The 14606-nt window shown below is 36.9% G+C and overlaps 2 protein-coding genes across 2 annotated transcripts; both read left to right on the forward strand.

Annotated features, from left to right (window-relative positions):
• Window positions 1-3513: 3513 nt before the first annotated feature.
• LOC112763862 (uncharacterized) lies at window positions 3514-6184 on the forward strand. Its single transcript, XM_025809416.1, has 4 exons — window positions 3514-4234; window positions 4331-4581; window positions 4693-5208; window positions 5483-6184. Exons 1-4 carry the CDS (start codon window positions 3514-3516, stop codon window positions 6182-6184), a joined length of 2190 nt encoding a protein of 729 aa, XP_025665201.1.
• Window positions 6185-8089: 1905 nt separating this feature from the next.
• Window positions 8090-10160, forward strand: LOC112765690 (uncharacterized). The gene is made up of 3 exons (XM_025811563.3): window positions 8090-8513; window positions 8601-8708; window positions 9406-10160. The coding sequence occupies exons 1-3, from the start codon at window positions 8310-8312 to the stop codon at window positions 9697-9699; spliced, it is 606 nt and encodes a 201-aa protein (XP_025667348.1). The 5' UTR covers window positions 8090-8309; the 3' UTR covers window positions 9700-10160.
• The last annotated feature ends 4446 nt before the right edge of the window (window positions 10161-14606 follow it).

Consider the following 14606-nt stretch of genomic DNA (forward strand, 5'->3'; position numbering starts at 1 on the left):
GAGAATCCAACGAATTGAGACAACCTCAACAGTGGTGTCAGCGAGAGCATGGTACTCAGTTTCTGTGCTTGATCGAGCAGTGAACATTTGCTTTTTAGCACACCAAGAAATGAGAGCGTCGCCAAGAAACAAACAGTAACCAATAGTAAAACGATGATCAGGGGGACACTACTAGAAAACTAGTTATTACAGACGGATATTTCCGACGAATTTTATCCCACTGAAATACAGACGGAATTTCAGAGGGATTTTTTTGTCGGAAAACAAAAAAAATAGATTAGCATAAATTACAGACGGAAAAAAGAATCCGTCTATAATTCCGTCGGAAAAATTAATTTTTTTCCCGTGCAAATGGTTACAGACGGATTTTCCGTCTGTAATTAAGTAGACAAAACGCGTGTTTTATTAAATTATTACAGACGGAAAATCCATCTGTAATTTAAATAAAATCCGTCGGAAATATTGAAAACCCTAGTTGAAGATTAACTCCATTCACTCGCCATTCACACCTAGTTACTCGCCATTCACTCCATTCACTCGCTATTCACTTCGCCCTGCACCCCGCCGCCCACAGCCACAGCAGTCTCTGCCGCCACTGCAGCCACGCAGCCCCGCATCAGCCCTCGCAGCTCCCCGCAACTCCCACAGCCTCGCAGCCACCGCAGCCCCTACACAGACACAGCCTCCACTGCCACCGTAGAAGATCTATCGCCGTCGGATTCCGAGCTTCTTTTCATTCCAGATCAGCGCTTTCTTTGTCAAATTCTCTTCGCGCAACTGGTAGATCGCAAACCCTAACTTTTCTATTCGTTCGTATTTTGTATTTTTCTTCAGCTGATGCTTTTTTTGCTCGTTACTCTCTCACAAAATCGGTTGTTTCGTTTTCCTCATTAATCATTTTTTTATTCATAATTGTTCATAAGCAATGATAATATTGAATGCTGTGTACTTTGTGAATTTCGTTCATAAAATGTCTATTAAGCAGTTCATAATTTTGTTCATAATTGAGTACATATGAAAGGGTTGTTGGTTGCGAGAAAATCTACATAGCATAATGGATGTTGGTGGTTAAATTGCTGTGAAATAAATCACGACATATATTGATCTTTTGTCAATTATCTGATCCTCATTCTTTTCTTTTAGAAACCATACTTGGTACATATCTCCATTTTGCATGAGCATTATTCTCTTGAAGAGTTTCTATCAACAACTATGATACTACAGTCTTTTATTTATTTATGTTATGTTATTTGTGCCATTTGGTGTAGGATTCCCAAGGCAAATTTCCCTATTGATTTGATCATACAAGTTGATCACTCCAGCTTTCATTTGCATAAGGTTTGTCAAATCTCTCATTTAATTCTATAGAACACTTGGTGTACTTATATCATAAGAACGATCAGTCTTTGTGTCTAATTCTTAGTAATCTGTATAAAGGTCCTAAAGTTAAAAATTTATTCTCTTCAAAATATTCTTTCTGAAAAGTTATTTTTAAGGGATTAGTTACTGTTTTTGAGATTAAAAAAAATAGAGGTTCTGGCCCTGAACTGCTCGGCTCTGAATTATAAGTTAGGAATATTTTTCTAAGGTCAACTTGTATTGCCTTGTGGCAGGGATTTATGAGATTAAAAATCTGGATTCTTCAATGTTTAAATTTTAAAATGAACATCAACATGAGCATGAGCTTGTCATGATGTCATCTTTTGTTATGAGTTGTTTATAGTTGTACTAAAAATATATGGTTCCAGAGCTGAAATATAACTATTTTAGAATGTTTAAACTGCAGTGATGTGCCTAATTGTTGGTGTCACACAATGATTGGCTATGCTTGTAATTTAAGAGATGTATATTAACCACGGTAACCAACTCTGTGATGAACTATTTATTAGAGTTCTTTACATGAATTAATCAATACATCTGTGATGAAAATTCTGGCTTGTTTATTTCTTCATCCTGTTGTTTGTATATGGAGATATCAAAGGGTCTACCATGCTTGTGGATTTAAACTTCTAGTTTAGTCTGATTGATAGTTTACAGCTGAGAAATTCCAAAAAGAGGACAGTACTTATGCTAAATTTTGATTATTTAAGTTTTACAGCTAAGATATTTTTTCATATACAAACTTTTCAATTAAATGTCTCGGTTGGCAATGATTAGAGAAAGCGATCTAATTTTTCATGCCAGTTTTTGTGTATAGTTTTCACTTTTCAGTATCTGATTAGTGATTATAGCTGGTCTAGCTCAGATTTTATGCATTTACGTATATTTAGTTCTGTAAATGCAATATTATTAGTACAACTTACAAGTTATATGCAATACTTGTGGAACATTTTCAAGACTATGGGGTAGAATTATATCTGTACCGAACAGCATATTTGGTAGCTTGACCATGAAAAAGCAGGGCGAGTTTTGAAGCTTGACTCAATCAAGAGGTTAGTGCAATTCTTGTGTTGTAAATTTTATTGATTTCTAGGGTATTGTATCATAAATGAAATATTACTTGTGTTGTGTTGTGTTGTTGCTTGTATTACATTGAAAACATTGATATGGTTAAATATTGATAGGATGTTGTATGATAGATGAAATGTTGCTTGTGTTGGATGATTTATAGGTACTAAAAATATCGAATTCGTAAGAAATGTCTTGGCACCATCGAGTGTGGATGTATGATAGGTTGAATCCAACAAGAGGGGGTATTAAACCTGAGTTTTATGACAAGGTTGAGGAGTTTATAGAAACAATTAGTAAGTTAGATGTTGTGAAGTCGGAAGGAAAGTGTAGATGCCCATGCGTTAAGTGTAGATGCACAAATTATAAAGAGCTGAACATTATTAAGATGCATTTGTGGGAAAAGGGGTTTATGCCAAATTATTGGATTTGGACAGAACATGGAGAGATTGATGACATAGGGATTAATCAGATGGGATTCAATAATTGTGGGGAAGGTGGTTCAGGAAGTGGTGCAAATGTGGAAGAATGTGATATGTATGACATTAGCTGGGAGGACAACTCCAGAAGGTATCATGAAATGGTTTTCGATTCTGCTGGTCCAGAGGATCCTCATGTAGAGGCTAAAAACTTTTTTGATCTTCTTGAGGCAGCTCAAAAGCCTTTGTGGGAAGGTTGTGTGCACTCTCAACTATCGATAGCTGTTAGAATGCTATGCATTAAGGCCGAGGGAAACCAATCACAGGAGTCATTTAAGCAGTGGGCCACCTTAATTAGGGAAATTGCTCCTGAGGGTAGTGCCATACCTAGGGATTACTATGAGGCTAAGAAGTTAGTGCAAAAGCTTGGATTGAAGGCAATCAAAATAGATTGTTGCTCAAACAATTGCATGTTGTATCGAAAAGACGATGCTGCTCTAACTAGTTGCAAGTTTTGTGAAGCACCTAGATTCAAGCCTATTTCCGATGGTGGTTGTAAGTCCAAGAGAGTTCCTGTCAGACGGATGCACTACTTACCCTTAATCCCTAGACTTTGAAGGCTTTATGCGTCAATTCAGCTCCGCACATGACATGGCATATAAAAAACCAACATGATGATGGCGTGATGACCCATCCGTCACATGGGGAGGCATGGAAAAGCTTTGACTGCATCCATTCTGATTTTGCTTTGGATCCTAGAAACATTAGGTTAGGTCTTTGCTCTGATGGGTTTACCCCAAATATCCAATTTAGCAAGCCTTATTCTTGTTGGCCCGTAATTGTAATTCCATACAATCTACCTCCTGGAATGTGTATCAAAGATCCTTATTTGTTCTTGACTTGCTTAATACCTGGTCCCAATAACCCTAAAGCCAACATTGATGTATTATTGGGACCCTTGATTGACGAATTAAATGAGTTGTGGAATCCTGGTGTTTTAACGTATGATATTGTAGAAAAGAAGAATTTCGTCTTAAAGGCAGCATTGATGTGGACTATCAATGATTTCCCGGCTTATGGGATGTTGTCTGGGTGGATGACACAAGGAAGATTGTCATGTCCTATTTGCATGGAGGATACCAAGTCTTTTACACTATCACATGGAGGCAAGGCATCATGGTTTGATTGTCATCGGAGGTTTTTGCCGATAAACCACCCTTATAGGCGCAATAAGAATGACTTTAGGAAGAATAAAATAGAAAGTGAAGAGGCTCCTACCAGATTAAGTGGTTTGGAGATTTGGCAAAGGGTTAAAGGACTTGGGAAGATATCAGATAATGGAAAGTGGATCAAATTGCGAGAGTATGGTATTACTCACAATTGGACTAAGCAAAGTGTATTTTAGGAGTTACCTTATTGGAAAGATAACCTGGTTCGTCACTGTCTTGATGTAATGCACATAGAGAAGAATGTGTTTGATAACATAATGAATACTGTTATGGACACTGATAGAACTAAAGACAATGAAAAAGCTAGGTTAGACCTGGCTGAACTGTGCAAGCGTCCAGATTTACATTTGCGGCATGTCGGTGATAATTGTTGGTCCAAACCTAAGGCAGCTTATACTTTAACTTCTGAACAACAACAAGACGTGTATAGGTGGGTGCAACAACTTAGATTTCTGGATGGTTATGCATCTAACCTTGCTAGATGTGTAAGTCTTTTCTAGGGGAGATTTATTGGTATGAAGAGCCATGATTGTCACATTTTTATGCAGTGCTTGCTTCCAACTGCGTTCAGAGAACTACCTACAAATATATGAAAGTCTCTTACCGAGTTAAGCCAGTTTTTCAAAGACTTGTGCTCAACCACCCTCAAGGTTCATGATTTAGAGGTTATGGAGCAGAATATTCCCATTATCCTTTGCAAGTTAGAAAGGATATTTCTCCCGGGATTCTTTAATGTGATGGAGCATTTGCCAATTCATCTAGCATATGAGGCACGTATGTATGGACCTGTCCAATATAGGTGGATGTATCCGTTTGAACGGGTGATAGGAGCATTCAAGCGAACAATGAAAAATAGAGCAAGGGTTGAAGGTTCAATTTGTGAGGATTTCTTGGCAAAGGAGACTTCAAGTTTTGTTTCTTTCTACTTTGAACCACATATCTTATCGAGGCGAACCCGTGTGGGAAGAAATGATGACGACGGAGACAAAATTAAAGCTTCTTTATTAATATTTAATAGATCTGGTCGCAAGGTTGGAAAAGCTAAAGATCATTGGTTAGATGAACGAGACAAGGCAGCAGCTTATTTGCATATTCTACTCAATGAAAGTAAAGTTAGCCCTTTCTATATGTAAGTGCCCAAATCTTTTATTAAACAGTTAATTACACTTGTTCTACTAACGAATCCCATAGCTTATAAAACTCTAGTCCTACTTTTATCAAGGTTTTGGAAAGAAACTTGTCCTGGAGAAAGCGATGACCAATTCCCCCTTGGTTTGCATCATATGTAAGTGCATAAATTCGTATCATTTATTGTAAAGGTTTCTAGCTAAAGATTTGCATCACATATCACTTCTATTAAATAATTTGTTGCATGTTTCTAACTAGGTTCAAAATCAATGCAATGAAATTGTTGATCCTGGTTTGCAATCACTTTCTTGGGGTCCTTCAAACAAAGCAACAAGTTATCCAATTTATAAAGTAAATGGATATACATTTCATACCCTTGCAAGGGCAAAAGGAAAAAAAACCGATAACACCGGTGTGTTTGTTAAAGGTGATATAGGCAACGGGGAAAGTGATTGGTTTGGAGTATTAGAAGATATACTCGAGCTTGAATACACTGGTAGTGACTCTAATCAAGTTGTTTTGTTCAAATGTCAATGGTATGATCCAAGTCGTCCAAATGGAACACGTATTCATAATGACTACAAAATAACTGAAGTCAACCATAGTAAAAGATATCGCCACTATGATCATTTCATTGTCGCCCAAAAAGCTAAACAAGTTTACTTCTTACCTTATCCTGGAAATTGCAAGTCTATGTGGCGTGTTGTTGTAAACACTAAACCAAGAGGTCGAATTGAAATCAATCATGTACATGTAGAGGAGGATGAGGAAGAGAATGATGTAGCTTATCAAGCGGATGAGAGCAATCCTTCTAGGATTTCTGACACCGAGCCTCCTATCAGTCTTAAGTCTCCATTTGGAGAGGACCGCATTGTCGAATTGTCCATCGGCTCTAGTTCTAGGGTTAATAAAAATGAATATGATGATGTTGCAGACTTTGATGATGATATTGATTTTTAATAGGGTAATCATATATTGTTCTTTACATATATTGTTCTTAATTTGTTTATACATCCTGTTGTGGGACTTTTATATTGTTACTAGTATCCAAGCCTCTCCATGATTTTATTATTCTGTTTCTGTTTTTGTAACCGCTGCTACCATTTTCTTTCTTAGCAAGATTTTCTATGTTCTGCACCTTCTCTAAATAAGTGAAAGATTCTGCTTTCCCTTAATTTATTCGTTTATTTTGATTTATGGTGCATACATATTCTCAAAATTCAATTATGTTTTTTGGATACTAGTCAAAAGTTTTTGCTTCGAAATCTTATACATGCACCTGAAATGTGTGAAAATCTAATTAGTGTTCAAAAATTCAAAAAGGATAATGATTCTTATTTTCAATTTCATGAAGATCGTTGCTTTATAATTTCACAAGCCAATCATCAAATTCTCCTATGAGGAGTACCTAGAAATGGAGTCTATACTTTGAACATGTTGCTATTTCTTGTCCACATAAAACTGATTGTGCCTATATTCGATTTTCTACTCTTTCTTGTAATAAATCATATAGTAGTGATAATATTGTTAAATAAGATCAAGATGCATATCAGATATTAAAAAAAGTTATTTATTTCTAATTTTAAATTAGGTAGAAGTTAGCAAATAGAGTTACAAGAATCTTATCCCCTACAGCAACCTCTTTTAATGTGCCTCTTTACAACACATGCATGCTCTTCTCACAGTTTATATAGTTACAAAGTGATATCTCATTTGAGGCTCATGTCAACCAACCTATCCTCATTTGACACGTGGATGATAATTCCTGCTTACTTGGCATTCTGAGGTACGTTCTTGCATTGAATGGATTCTCAACTGTCAGACTTATCTTTCATTGTGTATAGTCTCTGAAAATCAATGAAATTAAATCATTAACATGCACAATTAAATTCAATGCAGATCAAGACTTCCCTTCAGATATTGACATTACAACGTGAGACTGACAAGGTAACTATTAATTTGATCATAACTGTCAAAATAGACCACATACTACAAAATTGTGTAGTTACTTTAAAAACTAATTATAGTTCTATTCGAGTCACTGAGTTAGGGTTATGTCGCACTGTTTCTAAGGTTTTGAAATTAATAGAATATTTAAATAGAAGTAAGCCTCTGCACTGCTGGTTGTAGGTCATGGCTCCTCGGGTCAAGGGTAAAGGTGTTAAGAGTCATAGAGGTTCTCGCACCACTGCCGCAGCCGCTATTTCAACCACCTCCACCTCTTCTGGGATTTCGGTTGTGCTAGATTTTCAGTCAGGACCACTTAGCCAGCAACCGTATTTGATGGTACCTAATCCAGGCTACACGGGTCTTCCTCCACCAAGTTGGCCTACTCTAGGATGTATGGGTCCCCCTCCTCCACCCCCTCCTCCAATTTCGATTCCTTCTCCGCTTCGCAATTCCAGTCTATTAGTTGATTCAGAGACACCTGGAAGCTCTAGTACATCTCCTCCATCAGAGACTGCATCAGTTCCTAATAGTGTCACAAAAGAAAGATTGGTTCCTGATGAAAAAACAAGGTAAAATTTGGATCTCTCCATAACTAATTTAGTATATTATTTTTCTCTATTAAATTTTATTATGCTATGTGACATGCATATGCTTCATGTGTCTGCTTCTTCTTTAAGTCATTACCACCATCTTCCTCCTCCTTCTCCTAACTAAATTAAATAAAGATGTCCCAAAAGACTGAAACAATTAGTTTCCTAACTTGTTAATTCTTTATGAAATTATCAGTTGGTTACCTTTTCCTCCTGGTTCTCAGAAGATTACAGAGATCATCAAGAAACGATATGATAAACCGTACAAAAAAGTTTGGAGATGTCCCTCTTCCGACAAAGAAGCTTTAGTTTATGGAGTGGAAGGTAAAAGTGTTGGATTATTTATAATGATTGAATAACTTGTTCTTTCTTTTTTAGTCATAACTTGTCTTTAATCATAACTTGATTGAATATTGTCCATGTGATTTGAATCTTATAAGTAGCAACTTGATGAGTATGTGCAGAGCCACTTTCTTATTGATGATGATGATGATGAGTTTTTCTGGAGGGCTTTCAAGTATAGGACAAGTAAGCGATTTAGCCAAATGATGTCTGATATCCGTGAGGGTGTGGATACAACCCACGAATGGCTAATTTCCACTTACAAAAAGGTGTTGGAAAGGTACTGGGAAACAGATGAGAAATGGAAAAATATAAGGAAAAAAGCAAGGGAGAATCGAGCGTCACTCTTAGGTGGTTCTGTCTATTGCGGTGGTTCTATTCCATTGAGCTCAACTATAGAGAGGATGGTAATATAATTTAAGTGGATTTAGATCTTATTTAATAGACATCTATTTATATAAAATTTTTCTTATTTTGTGTTTTATGTGGAACAGAAGAAGCAGTTGGGCCGTACACCAACCCACGAGGAGGTCTTCAAAGAAACCCACACACTTAAAAGTGACAAGTCTAAATGGGTGGACAAGCGCTCTCAAGACACTCATGTGAGATATAGCATAAATGTTAAATTAATGACTTGCTGCCACTTGAATATTTATATGCCCTTTTGTTTTTCTAGTCATGTTTTGCACGGTTTATACTTTCCTCTCACAATTGCTTAATTTAATTAGGTCACAAAGGAGAAGCTAATTACCTAATTTATACTTATCTGGTCATGTTTTCCTTTCTTTTTATAGTGCATTTATCTTCTTTCCTTTCTTGTTCCATTTTGCTCTTTCTGTTTATTTAATAATAAGTATGAATTATTAGTCATGTGTATATGGTAAGTACTAACAGTGTACTGGTTAATTAATTAGTAGTATATTGGGTAATAATCAAGAATATGACAGTGGTAGTGCATGGTTCAGTGAAACTGACAAGAAACTCACCAATCTGTTATGTTGGTTAAGCTTGATTTGTTGAATAATCAAGATTGTATTAAAGAAAAGGGTTAGTGCAGTTAGGACCTAATCTGTTATGTTGGTTAGGCTTGATTTGTTGACCAACTCACCAACTCTATTTTGGTATCTCTTATGCATATATATATATTGTACGTGCATGAGACTCAGTAATGCATATATATATATATATATATATATATATATATATATATATATATATATATATATTTGCTGCACTGTGATATGCATGGCTATTTGTCTTAATAATAATAATATAATTGATATAACCATTGTGCAACAGGAGAAGTTTATAAAAAAGTTAGCAGAAGTTCAGGCCCAACATGCCGAGGCTCAAGCACAAGGAATGGAGCTACAACCAATTGATGAAGATTTTATTTGGGAGGAAGTGTGTGGTGGGCAAAAGAAGAATCGAGTTTACGGAAAAGGGTCATTCTTTTCTAACTCTATCAAGTCTGGAACCACTTCTGCCAATTCTGTATCTGGAAGAGCACCAAGAAATCAAAATTTTGTTCCTGATTTGCGAGAACAGATTCATAATCTCAATGAAGAGCTTTTTCAGCGTGTTACTCAATAAACAGATGAGCGTATTAGTAAGTTGTTAGATACACGCTTGGCTCCTTTGGAAAAGACTCAAAAGAAGTTAGAAAAGTTGGAACGGGCAATTGGAAAGGCCAAGAAGGAAAAGCTGAAACAAAAGAAATGGAATGAGGCTTATGTTAGCTATTATGAGAAGGTTAGAGCGTCAAATAGTTCTAGTGCAGTTCCACTACCACTGCCACCACCGCCACCCTCAATGTCTTCGGATGAGGACTATGATGATGATGAGGATGAAGATGACACTGAAGACTATAGCTGATAGTTTTAGCATGGTTGAACAATATACTAGGAATTATAGTTGATGATCAATACATTTTGTTTATATTTTGAATTATATTGACTTGCTTGTTTATAGTACTTTTCTTTTAGTTTGATAATACGATGAATTTGTTTATTTTTTGAAATATTATAAATATTCGAATATAAATTAGATAAAAATTTGTATTAAATTTATATTTATTTTGTATGAAAACAAGTTTATTTTGTAATTAGAAAAAGTAAAAAAAATTCTATTTTACCTTACAGACGGATTTACAGACGGATTTTCTGTCTGTAATCATGATTTTCCAAAGTTTAAATTACAGACAGAAAATCTGTCAAAAAATCCGTCTGTAATTACAGACGAAAAATCCGTCTGAAAATCTATCTGTAATTACAGACAGAAAATCTGTCTGAAAATCCGCCTGTAATTACAGACGGAAAATCCGTCTGAAAATCCGCCTGTAATTACAGACGGAAAATTTGTCTGAAAATCTGTCTGTAATTACAGACGGAAAATCCGTCTGTAAGTTTGTCGCCTTCAGGAAATGGTGGGAGAATTTACAGAGGGAAAATCCGTCGGTAACTAGTAAAAATCCATCGATAATTTTCCGACGGAAAAAAAATCCGTCGGTAAATAATTTCCGACGGGGCTTTTACAGAGGGACAAAATCCGTTAGTAATTTCGTCGGTAACCAAAAATTCGTCTGTAATAAAGACTAAATCTATCTGTAAATCTGTCTGTATTTATCTATTTTCTAGTTGTGGGATCACCAACCCATCAATCAGCATCGGAGTATGTCTGAAGATACAAAGATGAATGGGCAGAAAAATAAAGGCCATGAAATAGGGTGCCTTTGATGTAGCGAAAAATGCGAAGAACTGCCGCATAGTGAGTAGTACGAGGAACTGACAAGAACTGGCTAAGTACATGAACTGGATAGGCGATGTCTGGTCGGGTGACAATTAAGTAGACGATACCTCCAACTAACTGTCGATAGAGAGTAGGATTATCCAAAACAATGCCATCCATAAGGGTAAATCGAACATTAGGCTCAAGGGGAGTAGACTCAGTGTGACTATCGATAATCCCGGCGCGAGCAAGAAGATCTGAAGCATACTTAGCCTGAGAGAGATAGATGCCATCATTTGTGGATATGACTTCGAGACCAAGAAAATAGCTGAGAGAACCAAGATCTTTCATCTCAAAGGTACGGTGAAGGGAGGCTTTGAGATCAGAGATACCATCAACATCATCTCTAGTAATGATCATGTCATCAACATATAAAAGCAAAAGAACAACTCCACGTTCACTTTTACGAATAAAAAGCACATTCTCATGAGGGCTGCAAGTGAAACCGAGATTGCAGATAGTGGTACTGAACTTGTCAAACCATTCACAAAGAGCTTGCTTAAGACCATACAGTACCATGCGAAGGAGACGGACTTTGCTAGAAGGACAAGGATAACCTAGAGGTGGTTTCATAAAGACCTTCTTTTTCAAATCTCCATTAAGAAATGTATTCTTCACATTCATCTAACTGAGAGACCATTTTTTGACCGCAGCAATGGCAAGAAGAGCTCGGACAGATGTGAGACGAGCAACAGGAGCAAAAGTCTCTTCATAGTCAATACCATATACTACTCTTGCGTACAACCTTGAGCAACTAAGTGTGCCTTATAACAGTCAATAGAGCCATCAGAGCGAGTCTTGATCTTGTATACCCATCTACTGCCCACAACTTTCTGATTAGAAGGAGGATCAACCAAATCCTAAATGTGTGCTTTTTCAAGTGCCTGTATTTCTTCCTGCATTGCTTGTTGCCAATTTGAATTTATGGAGGATTCTCTGAATGACTTAGGTTCATGTTGATGAAGAATAGTAAAAAAGCAATGATAATCAAGATGATGATGAGGTGGATTTCTTACCCTAGAAGAACAAGTGGAAAGAGGAGGCATGACGGTAGGAACAGGAGCGTCGTCCGGTCTGGAATCATCGGGAGATGGAGAAGGCGGAAGAGCAGGAGGCTGTAGAGAGTGACCCGAGATAGAACCTGTAGAATCATCACTAGGAAAAAGGTTAACATTGAGGTTAGTGAAAAAAGGTGACTGAGTAGGAAGAAAAGACTCAAATGAGGAAAATCGAGAAAATATGTGATGCTCCCATAAGACAACATGATGAGATACACAAATACGTTTAGAGAGAGGATCCCAACAATGATAACCCTTGTGTTCAGTGCCATAACCAAGAAAACAACACATGCGAGCCTGAGGTTCAAGTTTACTGTGTTCATAAGGCTGAAGAAGAATGAAACAAACACAACCGAAAACTCAAAGAGAATTGTAATCTAGAGAGGTATGATAAAGACGCTCAAAGGGAGTAACATTACCAAGAACAGAAGAAGGAAGTCTATTGATAACATGAACAGTAGTAAGAACAGCTTCACCCCAAGTATGCTCAGGACACGAAGAAGAAAGAAACATTGCATGAACAAGAAAACTCAGACAAAGTAAGAATAGCTTCACCCCAAGAACGGTATTTGCATTCAGCTCGGCCATTTTGTTGACATGTACCATGACAAGAAAACTCAGACAAAGTACCCTGTTCTACAAGAAAGGTTAAAAGTTTGGAATCACGATATTCCATGGTATTATCGCGTCGAAAAACCTTAATGACCTTGGAAAACTGAGTTTTAATCATAGTGGCAAAGTTAATATAAATCTGAGGTAACTCATGGTGATTAGTTATCAAATAAACCCAAGTAAAGCGTGAATAATAATCAATGAAAACGACAAAATATCGAGCTCCTCCTATAGAAGTGGTGGGAGCGGGGCCCCAAACATTAGAGTGGATAAGATCAAATGGAGAGCAAGCAAGAGAGGAATTATTGTGAAAAGATAAAGCAGGTGTTTGGCAGTTTGACCAGAAACGCAATCAAAAGACTCATTAGGAACCTGACCAAAAACACCCTAAGACACAAGAAGACGCAATTTTCCTAAGGAGCTGTGGGAAAGACGTTGATGCCAAAAGTGAAGGGTAGATGGAGAAGAAGCAACACAGAAATTTGGCACAGGAGAAATATAAAGATTCTCGAGTTCAAACAACCGTCCGACCTTACATCCAGTCCTGATGATTTGTCTCGTCTGACGATCCTGAACATGACAACCAGAAAAAAAATGTGACATCAAAACCCATGAAGGTTGTAGAAGGCTTAGAGAAGGGGGGTTGAATCTATAACCTTCTACAACCTTCAATGATGTAACCTTTTTATAACAATCTTTCAGTCTAAATCTGTTTGAACTCAGCAGCGAAAAATTTACGAGACAATTTCATTTTATCTCATGAATATCAAAAAACAGAACAGAGAGGGGAAGAGAGAAGCTAACACCATCATGTATCCTGGTTCAGTTGCCTTGTGCAATGCAACCTACATCCAATCTCCACCACAATAGTGGTGGAATTTCCACTATAGTTAAAGTATACATACACCAATTCCACAGGATTGACACAATCCTTTCACTCTCAAGTTCTAACCTAACTTGACTTGGTTATGCTAATACCTAACTCTTCAATCTTAGTGCTCACCCAACTAAGAAAGGGGTACCTCACTGGTACAAGATACAAGACACAAATCCAACCTAAAGAAATCTAAAATCACTCTAGGCTTTTCACTCAAGTGTATCACTCAGCATTTTAACACTCATTGGCTTTTACTTGAGCTCTCTCTTTATGCCTTTTCACACTCAAGAAATTACAGAAAGATATACATTGAAAAATAAAATTACAATCTGTAAAACATGCATTGAAGGAGATTGATGCTTCAACAGCCTCTGTAGCTATGTGATGAACCAGAATTGCTTAACTCTGATTTAGTTCCTCATTCTGGCGGAATGCTCCTTTGACTAGGAAGCATTGTCCAAGTTGATGAACATCTTCAGAGAACTCTTCTCAGAACAAACTTCAAAAACTGGTTTTCTCTCCTTACTTCAGAATAATGAAAAATTGACTTTTGTATCTCCTTTCATTTTGCTGAGTTGCTCTCTTCTGGGTCAACTCCTTGAGCTATGAGCTACCAACTTAGCCGTTCACTATCTTCCATTAATCCCCAATTTGGAATTTTGGAACAGATCCCTTTTTCTTGACCGAGTCCTCAGAACAGCAAAAAAAAAATATTTTCAATGGCAATCCCACATCTGAACCTTTAAGATACTACTTGGTCTCCAAGAAATAATCTTGGCCTTTGATTCACAGCAGTGTGTCTCAGAAATTACTTTTTCCATATATCTCAAAATGAAGTAGCAGAAAGTTGGAGAAGGAAGGAAGAAAGTAAGATGCATACAAAAGGAAATGAATCACCTTTAACCTCTGACTTAGCTTGATATGGTTTGATTTGGGTAATTAGAGCTCAACCTTTTTGTTTAACCCTTCTCTTGCTTTCTTCTTCGATGATAGACTTAGGAATGAAGCACTCTCTCTCTTCTCTGAGTTCTGTCCGAAATGAAAAAGGTGAACATTGCCTTTAGAGAAAGCATTTTGGAGGGATAAGCTTTGAGTGAGATCAATTCGGGCTTGGGTTGACTTTGTCCATTCAGCCCATTTGATTTCTTTGTTCTAAATTAATTTGG

This window comes from Arachis hypogaea, chromosome 17 (genome assembly GCF_003086295.3).
Source record: "Arachis hypogaea cultivar Tifrunner chromosome 17, arahy.Tifrunner.gnm2.J5K5, whole genome shotgun sequence".
In the NCBI taxonomy this organism is placed as follows: domain Eukaryota; kingdom Viridiplantae; phylum Streptophyta; class Magnoliopsida; order Fabales; family Fabaceae; genus Arachis; species Arachis hypogaea.